The sequence below is a fragment of the Aphidius gifuensis genome, linkage group LG2 (assembly GCF_014905175.1).
Source record: "Aphidius gifuensis isolate YNYX2018 linkage group LG2, ASM1490517v1, whole genome shotgun sequence".
NCBI lineage: Eukaryota > Metazoa > Arthropoda > Insecta > Hymenoptera > Braconidae > Aphidius > Aphidius gifuensis.
Window position 1 is genome coordinate 24,218,943 of NC_057789.1, and position 10,864 is coordinate 24,229,806.

At 30.1% G+C, this 10,864-nt stretch overlaps 1 protein-coding gene and 1 long non-coding RNA gene across 2 annotated transcripts; both read left to right on the forward strand.

Annotated features, from left to right (window-relative positions):
- Window positions 1-17: 17 nt before the first annotated feature.
- LOC122850618 lies at window positions 18-10,617 on the forward strand (the record flags this gene model as incomplete). Its single annotated transcript, XM_044149750.1, has 2 exons — window positions 18-2,952; window positions 6,134-10,617. Coding segments are annotated over 2 exons (7,419 nt in total), but the record flags the coding sequence as incomplete, so codon positions are not given.
- LOC122849677 lies at window positions 4,826-5,972 on the forward strand. The gene is made up of 3 exons (XR_006373593.1): window positions 4,826-4,945; window positions 5,013-5,164; window positions 5,821-5,972. It is a non-coding gene; the product is annotated as an uncharacterized LOC122849677 (long non-coding RNA).
- Window positions 10,618-10,864: the final 247 nt, after the last annotated feature.

Genomic DNA, 10,864 nt, shown 5'->3' on the forward strand with positions numbered 1-10,864 from the left:
CATTACCCAAATATATATTCATTGATCTTGAAAATCTTACTTTTCTTGATTTGGGATCAAATAAACTACAAAATCTTGAGTCAGGTTGTTTCGATAGTTTATTGCAACTTGAGTTGCTCAATGTCGGAGAAAACAGTCTGACAACATTATCCAGTGGTTTATTAAATAGTCTTAAAAAACTTGAGTCACTCTATTTGGGTTCCAACAAACTGCACAATCTTGAGTTAGGCTGTTTCGATGGTTTATCACGACTTAAGGAGCTGAGTATCAATAACAACAGTCTGACATCATTATCCAAAGGTTTATTTATTGGTCTTGAAAATCTCCAGAAACTATATTTAGGTTCAAACAAACTAGAAAGACTTGAGCTAGGTTGTTTCAATGGTTTATCGAAAATTGAGGGACTTAATCTCAACAACCACAGTTTGACAAAATTAGCCAAAGGTGTATTTATTGGTCTTGAAAATCTTCAGAAACTGTATTTAGATTCAAACAAACTAGAAAGACTTGAGTCAGGTTGTTTCGATGGTTTAACAAAACTTGAGCAGCTTCAGATCAGCAACAACAATTTGACAACATTATCCAAAGATATATTTATTAGTCTTGATAATTTTAAAGCACTAGACCTGGAATCAAACAAACTAGAAAAACTCGAATCAGGTTGTTTCGATGGTTTATCACATCTTGAGTATCTCAGTGTCAAAAACAATTGTCTGACAACAATATCCAGAGGTGTATTTAATGATCTCGAAAATCTCAGGAGACTAGATTTAAAATCAAACAAATTGCAAAAATTCGAGTCAGGTTGTTTTAATGGTTTATCGCAACTGCTGTCGCTCAGTGTCGACAACAACAGTCTGACATCATTAGCCACAGGTGTATTAAATGATCTTAAAAATCTTTTGGAACTAGATTTAAATTCAAACAAACTGCAAAATTTTGAGTCAGGTTGCTTCAATGGTTTATCACGACTTAAGAAGCTTGATATTACAAACAACAGCCTGACAATATTATCCAAAGGTATATTTATTGGTCTTGGAAAACTTCAGAATATATTTTTGTTTTCAAACAAACTAGAAACTTTTGAGTCAGGTTGTTTCGATGGTTTATCAAAAGTTAAGTGCCTCAATTTTAGAAACCAAAGTTTGACAACATTATCCAAAGGTGTATTCATTGGGCTTAAAAATCTTGAGACACTAAATTTAAATTCAAACAAACTACAAATTCTTGAGTCAGGTTGTTTCGATGGTTTATCACATCTCAAACGGCTCAGTATTGAAGACAACAGTCTGACAATATTATCCAAAGGTGTATTTGATGGTCTTAAAAATCTTAAGGAATTACATTTAAAATTCAACAAACTAGAAAATCTCGTGTTGGGTTGCTTCGACAGTTTATCAAAAGTTAAGCGACTTGATATCAGCAACAACAGCCTCACAACATTATCCAAAGGTGTATTCGTTGGTCTTGGAAATCTTAGGACACTAGATTTAGAATTAAACAAACTACAAAGTCTTGAGACAGGTTGTTTTGATGGTTTATCACATCTTGAATGGCTCGGTGTCGGAAACAATAGCCTGACAACACTATCTAAAGGTGTATTTGATGGTCTTAAAAATCTTAACATACTAGATTTGGGATCAAACAAACTACAAAATCTCGAGTCAGGTTGTTTCGATGGTTTATCACATCTTAACTGGGTCAGTGTCAGCGAAAATAGTCTGACAACATTATCCAAAGATGTATTGAATGATCTTAAAAATATTAAGATACTAGATTTAGAATCAAACAAACTACAAAAACTCGAGTCAGGTTGTTTCGATGGTTTATCACAACTTAAGTCCCTTAATATACAAAACAACAGTCTGACAACATTATCCGAAGATATATTTAATGATCTTGAAAATCTTGAGGAACTTAATTTGAATTCAAACAATCTACACAATCTTGAGTCAGGTTGCTTCAATGGTTTATCACGACTTGAGGATCTTAATATCGGCAAAGGCAGTTTGACAACATTATCCAAAGGTGTATTCAATAGTCTTGAAAATCTTGAGTCACTATATTTGGGTTCAAACAAACTACAAACTCTCGAGTCAGGTTGTTTCGATGGTCTAACAAAACTTGAGATGCTTCACATCCCCAACAACAATTTGACAACTTTATCAGAAGATATATTTAATGGTCTACAAAATTTACGTATCATATTTTTAAATTCAAATGAACTGAGTTACTTTGAGCCAGGTATTTTCGGTGATTTATTGAACCTTGATATGCTCGGTATCAGCAAAAACAATCTCACAACTTTATCGAAAGATATTTTTAGCAATTTAAAAAATCTTCATTTTCTTCAATTAGATTCCAACAAACTAATAAATCTTGAGGCAGGTTGTTTCAATGGTTTATCACAACTTACTTCGCTTGACATGAGCAGCAACAATCTGACAACTTTATCGAAAGATATATTTTGTAGTTTAAAAAAGCTTCTTTTTCTTCGTTTAAATTCGAACGAATTGTACAATCTTGAGTCAGTTTGCTTTAATGGCTTATCAGAACTTAAGGATCTTCATATCGGCAATAACAGTCTGACAACATTGTCCAACCGTGTATTTAATAGTCTTGAAAATCTTGAGTCACTATATTTGAATTCAAACAAACTACAAAATCTCGGGTCAGGTTGTTTCGATGGTTTATCACAACTCCAGGAACTTTATCTCAGCAGCAACAAACTGAAAACTTTATCAAAAGATATTTTTAATGGTTTATCAAGTCTCCGTATTCTGAATTTAAATTCGAATGGACTACAAAACCTTGAGTTTGGTATTTTCAATGGTTTATCACAACTCGAGGAACTTGATATCACTGAAAATGAATTGACCAATTTATCAAAGGATATATTTAATGGCCTCTCAGAATCTTTATCATCTCGATTACAATCTGAATTAACTAAATAATTTTGAAATACAAATAATCATATTAACTGTAACTAATGGTGTTTAATTATATTACCTCAATTTAAATTTACTTTCATCTATATATTATAAATTAATTGAGATCTCTAGACTTCTTGCTTGAGTCCTTTTGCTATTTTCTACAGCACGAAATAATGTGAATACATCTAGATGTACTTTTTAGTTTATGAGTATCTGAATTTTTTGAATAGAGAGCATCAGTGTGAACTGAAGACTATGAATAGCTAGTTTGTTATGGTAAAATTTTTATTTAAATATTTTTTAAATCACAGAAGAAAACAATTTTTAAAATCTTTATGTATTTTATTTTTTCATACAAATGTTGAGTTATGACAATACAAAAATATGCAAAAAAAGTAGTCAAATTTTTATCAGTTATTACGATAAACGTTATCGTATTATGCATTCATTGAAAACGGTATTTTCTTGGTCAGATATTTTTTTTTCTTGAATTCCTTTTTCGAGTGTATCCAAGTTTGATAAAATCTTTGACAAAATACAATAAATTGTATTATCATCTAAAATTTATAATAATAAATCATATACTATAGTATCAGTTTTTATTAATTTATTTTCAAATAGAGAGAGTCAGTGTGAATGGCATTAACACAAGCTTTACATTCAAGAATCGTGATTCAAGACGGGCCGTTTCTATCCACATTTCTATGAATGGTGGCACACAAAAGTACGCTTTTTTTTTTTTTTTTGAAGGTACATTTTTTATAATTTCTATTTTTATATGTTTTTAAAATATTTTAAATTCAAAACATTTTAGAATGTTTTTTTTTTTTTTCAATGCGATAAGCCCTCTTGCTTTGAATGATCTCAGTTCTCGAATTTATTATTTTACGATGTTCTTATCATTTTATTTTTATCATGTTTATGTTATGGATATTATGTTTCGAAATGGAAGTATTTTTTTCTCTGTTATACGCATTAAGTCCAAAATAAGAAACTCTTTCTAAAATATTCACTCTGTATAATACAATTTTTATTAGTGTCGATTACCATTGAAATTAATTATTAGAATTGATTTTCGTTAAATTATAAATAAACAGTACTAATACAACAGTTCTTGTTCTTATTTTTTAGAATTTTTTGAAATATATAATTTCCTGGGATAGTCGCTTGCAGTTTTAATTTATCCTGCAAAATACAATTTTGATTTTTGCCTAAGTCACAGCTTTTTTTTTGCATTTTAATTATAATATTATAAATTATTTTAATATTATAAAATAAAACGGTACAGCTTTAACTCAGGGACAAATGTGTTCTTAGGACAAGGCTAGACACATTTTTATATGTATAGAAAAATATTCACAACATAAATAAAATTTATCATTAATTATAGTTAAATCATTAAATAAAATTATATTGTATTGTTTTATTATTTTTATCAGTAAATTAAATGAACTTTTGAATATATGAAAATATAGTATCGTCATCTAGTGTTGAATTTCAAAACTAAGTCGGGGCATATTTATTTTATTTATTTATTTTTATTTATTTCTCAGTTTGTCATACATACTTCACATACATAGCCCTATACCACATGTACATATGATGAAACCGGCCAAAGAGAGGCGCGACAGCTTTCATGTAAACCATCAGTCCAATTCACAGGGCATTACAATTTAGGGCTTTTTTTCACCACTCACGGCGCTCGTGAAGCTTTTGTATGTAAATCCTATATAAAAAAAATTTTTACAAGCGTCATCAGCGGCAAAAAAAAGCCCTAAATTGTAAAAAATTTGCCCTGTGAATTGGACTGCAGGTATAGTATTAGCTTAATTATATCTCTGTTCATGGTTTACATGAAATAGCTGTCGCGCCTCTCTTTGGCCGGTTTCATCATAGCAACACTGACGGCCTTCGAGACCAACTCTCTGTCACAGACTCACAGAGTCACAGTGTGATTCTTGTCATCATCACCAAAAATAATTATATATCATAATATATATCAATAATTATAGGTATATCACCAAAAATAATTAATTAATGACGTACAAGTGGTTTTAACAAAAAATTTTTATCACCTAGGGCAATTTAAGATAATTATTTTCATAGTTTCAAAGAGTGTCTGTGATTAACAAGGTCTTGACTGGACTCACCCACCACTTTTACAATAAAGGAATCAAAGAAATCTACTGTTGTCATGTAAATAGCTGGTTACATTCTCATTAATGACGTAGGTAAGTGAAAAATCATGCAACACTTTTAATTTTAAATTTGTATAAATTTTAAATTACATCAATAGTATATTTGTAAATTAAAATGAAATATAAAAATATGGATTTTATATTCTCGTGGGTCTATAAAAAATATATTATTTGTGTTCATACAATATTTTAGTAAAAAAAAAAATATTGTTATTTTTGTCATTAATAGCTGTCACTAATCGACTGTATTATCAATCGATTAATCTCATTAAATCTTATAAAAATTAAAAAGAAAAAAAAACAAAAATAAAGTTTACATATATTTTTTAAAAATAATATTATTATTTTCTTTAAAATAAATACTTAATTAATGATAATGGTTTTTTTTTTTTTTTTTTTCTGGAATTAATCTTTAAAAAAATATATGTAGAACTTTATTTTTATGTAGTGAAATTTTGATGTAAATACTTATTTATTGTAATAATTTATATTAATAATTTATTACATCAGTTATTTAGATACATTTTGACATATGATATTTGTTGATACTATCCAATTGCCGATGTAGACGCAGAGGTTAAATAAAAATAAATACTTTCTTAAATTTATTTTACACAATATTGTATACGATATTGTATATTATCAGCTAACAAAAATAATAATGATGATTTCTTTTTTTTTATTTTCAGATTTTCAAATATTGTTATATTGTGTAATCACCGCATCATCTTAATCAACAAGTATCCATTGAACATTAAAAAGCAATTTCACTATCAGAGCTGGACTACCTGATCATCATCAGGACATTGATATCTATATTGACTTATTGACAATATTTCAAGTAAGTAGATGTATTTATAATTAATTCAAAGTAACGTTAAAACTACAAATGAGCACTGACATCATACGTATGACTTTGAGAATCAGCATCTACTTGATCAGTATAATTTTGTGTTATTAAAACTCAAATATAAAATTTTTAAATATTTATTTATGTTTTAGTTATGGATACAAATATATCAACAGCTTCAACTATTAAAAGTCATAATAAATACTTTTGTAATCAAGAGTCACCTTATTATGATAAAGAAATTTGTGAGTTGCTGTGTAATAATGCTGAAAAACATGGAATAGACATTAGTGATAAAGAATTAAATATTCTTCCAAGAGATTTATTCCATGGTCTCGAGAATCTTCAAGTTAAAAAATTAAAAATAAGTGGTAACGAGCTGACGACACTACCAAAAGATATCTTCAAACCACTTGATGATCTTCGTAAGTTAAAAATAAATTCCAACGAATTAAATTATCTAGATTCAAGTATTTTCTATGATTTATTACAACTCAAAAAACTTGATCTCAGTGAAAACAAACTGACAGCATTATCAAAAGATATATTTAATGGTCTACAAGATCTATGTGTTTTACGTTTGAATTCAAATCAACTGAGTTACCTTGAGCCAGGTATTTTTGATGATTTATTAAGCCTAAATAGTCTTTATATCAGCAAAAACAATCTCACAGTTTTATCAAAAGATATATTTAGTAGTTTAAAAGGGCTTGAAAGTCTTGATTTAAGCTTGAACAAACTACAAAAACTCGAGTCAGGTTGTTTCGATAGCTTATCACAACTTGACTCACTTAATATTGCAAACAACGCTCTGACAACATTACCCAATGGTGTATTTAATAATCTTAAAAATCTTTTGGAACTAGATCTAAATTCAAACAAACTGCATAATCTTGAGTCAGGTTGGTTCAATAGTTTATCACAACTTGACTCACTTGATATCGAAAACAACGGTCTGTCAACATTGTCCAAAGGTGTATTTATTAATCTTGAAAGTCTTACGACACTAATTTTAAACTCAAACAATCTACAAAATCTCGAGTCAGGTTGTTTTGATGGTTTATCACAACTCGACCTGCTCAGTGTCAAAAACAACAGTCTGACGACATTAGCCGAAAGTGTATTTGATGGTCTTGAAAATCTTCGGGAACTAAATATTAATTCAAACAATCTACATAATCTTCAGTTAAGATGGTTTAATGATTTATCACAACTTGAGGAGCTTAATATCAGCAACAACAGTTTGACAACATTACCTGAAGGTGTATTTAATCGTCTTGAAAATCTTGAGTCACTATATTTGGATTCAAACAAACTCCAAAATCTCAAGTCAGGTTGTTTTGATGGTCTCAAAAAACTGGAGCTGCTCAGTATCAAAGACAACAGTCTGACATCATTATCCAAAGATATATTTATTAGTCTTGAAAATCTTGAGACGCTAGAATTGGAATCAAACAAACTACAAAATCTCGAGTCAGGTTGTTTCAATGGTTTATCAAAAATTGAGCGACTTGATATCAGCAACCACACCCTGACAACATTATCCAAAGGTGTATTTGATGGTCTTAAAAGTCTTAAGGTACTAGAATTGGATTCAAACAAACTCCAAAATCTTGAGCCAGGTTGTTTTGATGGTCTAAAAAAACTTGAGGTGCTCAGTATCAAAAAAAACAGTCTGACATCATTACCCAAATATATATTCATTGATCTTGAAAATCTTACTTTTCTTGATTTGGGATCAAATAAACTACAAAATCTTGAGTCAGGTTGTTTCGATAGTTTATTGCAACTTGAGTTGCTCAATGTCGGAGAAAACAGTCTGACAACATTATCCAGTGGTTTATTAAATAGTCTTAAAAAACTTGAGTCACTCTATTTGGGTTCCAACAAACTGCACAATCTTGAGTTAGGCTGTTTCGATGGTTTATCACGACTTAAGGAGCTGAGTATCAATAACAACAGCCTGACATCATTATCCAAAGGTTTATTTATTTGTCTTGAAAATCTCCAGAAACTATATTTAGGTTCAAACAAACTAGAAAGACTTGAGCTAGGTTGTTTCAATGGTTTATCGAAAATTGAGGGACTTAATCTCAACAACCACAGTTTGACAAAATTAGCCAAAGGTGTATTTATTGGTCTTGAGAATCTTCAGAAACTATATTTAGATTCGAACAAACTAGAAACACTTGAGCCAGGTTGTTTCGATGGTTTAACAAAACTTGAGCTGCTTCAGATCAGCAACAACAATTTGACAACATTATCCAAAGATATATTTATTGGTCTTAAAAATTTTAAAACACTAGATCTGGAATCAAACAAACTACAAAATCTCGAACCAGGTTGTTTCGATGGTTTATCACATCTTGAGTATCTCAGTTTCAAAAACAATAGTCTGACAACAATATCCAGAGGTGTATTCAATGATCTTAAAAATCTCAGGATACTAGATTTAAAATCAAACAAATTACAAAAATTCGAGTCAGGTTGTTTTAATGGTTTATCGCAACTGCTGTCGCTCAGTGTCGACAACAACAGTCTGACATCATTAGCCACAGGTGTATTTAATGATCTTGAAAATCTTTTAGAACTAGATTTAAATTCAAACAAACTGCAAAATTTTGAGCCAGGTTGCTTTAATGGTTTATCACGACTTGAGACGCTTGATATTAGAATCAACAGCCTGACAATATTACCCAAAGGTATATTTATTGGTCTTGGAAATCTTGAGAAACTATTATTGTATTCAAACAAACTAGAAACTCTTGAGTCAGGTTGTTTCGATGGTTTATTAAAAGTTAAGTGGCTCGATTTTAGCAACCAAAGTTTGACAGCATTATCCAAAGGTGTATTCACTGGGCTCAAAAATCTTGAGACACTAAATTTAAATTCAAACAAACTACAAATTCTTGAGTCAGGTTGTTTCGATGGTTTATCACATCTCGAATGGGTCAGTGTTGAACACAACAGTCTGACAATATTATCCAAAGGTGTATTTGATGGACTTGAAAATATTGAGAAATTACATTTAAAATTCAACAAATTACAAAATCTTGAGTCGGGTTGTTTCGATGGTTTATCAAAAGTTGAGCGACTTGACATCAGCAACAACAGCCTGACAACATTATCCAAAGGTGTATTCGCTGGTCTTGAAAATCTTAGGACACTAGATTTAGAATTAAACAAACTACAAAGTCTCGAGGCAGGTTGCTTTAATGGTTTATCACATCTTGAATGGCTTGGTGTCGGAAATAACAGTCTGACAACATTATCCAAAGATGTATTTAGTGGTCTTAAAAATCTTAAGATACTAGATTTAGGATCAAACAAGCTACAAATTCTCGAGTCAGGTTGTTTTAATGGTTTATCACATCTTGATTGGGTCAGTGTAAGAAACAATAGTCTGACAACATCATCCAAAGGTGTATTTAATGATCTTAAAAATATTAAGATACTAGATTTGGAATCAAACAAACTACAAAATCTCGAGTCAGGTTGTTTCGATGGTTTATCGGAACTTAAGTGTCTCAGTATACAAGACAACAGTCTGACAACATTAGCCAAAGATATATTTAATGGTCTTAAAACTCTTGAGGAACTAGATTTGAATTCAAACAATCTACACAATATTGAGTCAGGTTGTTTCAATGGTTTAGCACGACTTGAGAAGCTCATTATCAGCAAAAACAGTTTGACAACATTATCTAAAGGTGTATTCAATAGTCTTGAAAATCTTGAGTCACTATATTTGGGTTCAAACAAACTACAAAATCTCGAGTCAGGTTGTTTCGATGGTCTAACAAATCTTGAGACGATTCACATCAACAACAACAACTTGACATCTTTATCAAAAGATATATTTAGTGGTCTACAAAATCTAAGTGACCTATTTTTAAATTCAAATGAGCTTAGTTATTTTGAGCCAGGTATTTTCGGTGATTTATTGAACCTTGATGTTCTTGGTATCAGCGAGAACAATCTTACAACTTTATCACGTGATATGTTTGGTGGTTTAAAAAAGCTTTATCTTCTTCAATTAAATTCCAACAAACTAATAAATCTTGAGGCAGGTTGTTTCAACGGTTTATCACAACTTACTTCACTTGACATGAGCAGCAACAATCTGACAACTTTATCGAAAGATATATTTTGTAATTTAGAAAAGCTTTGTCGTCTTAATTTACGTTCAAACAAACTGCACAATCTTGAGTCAGTTTGCTTCAATGGTTTATCACGACTTGAATCACTTAATATTGGCAATAACAGTCTGACAACATTGTCCAATAGTGTATTTAATTGTCTTGAAAATTTGGTAGTACTATATTTAGATTCAAATAAACTGCACAATCTCGTAGCAGGTTGTTTTAATGGTTTATCACAACTTCAGGAACTTCATCTTAGCAGCAACAAACTGAAAACTTTATCAAAAGATATTTTTAATGGTTTACCAAGTCTCCGTATTCTAAATTTAAATTCGAATGGACTACAAAACCTTGAGTCTGGTATTTTTAATGGTTTATCACAACTTAAGAAACTCGATATCACTGAAAATGAATTGACCAATTTATCAAAGGATGTATTTCATGGTCTCTCAGAATCTTTATCATCTAGATTACAATCTGAATTAACTAAATAATTTTGAGATACAAATTTTCACATTAACTATAACTAATGGTTTTTAATTATTTTACCTTAATTCAAATCAATTTCTACCTCTACATATTAACAATTAATTGATATTTAATTTGTACTCATACATTTTTGTTTATTATATAGATTAGTAATGGCGCTCATACTACGAGATTGTACGTAGTGTTTAAATAGTAAATAAATGTTTACAGTTGTCTACGACGCGACTGAAAGGCGTTTGCTGTAATATAAAT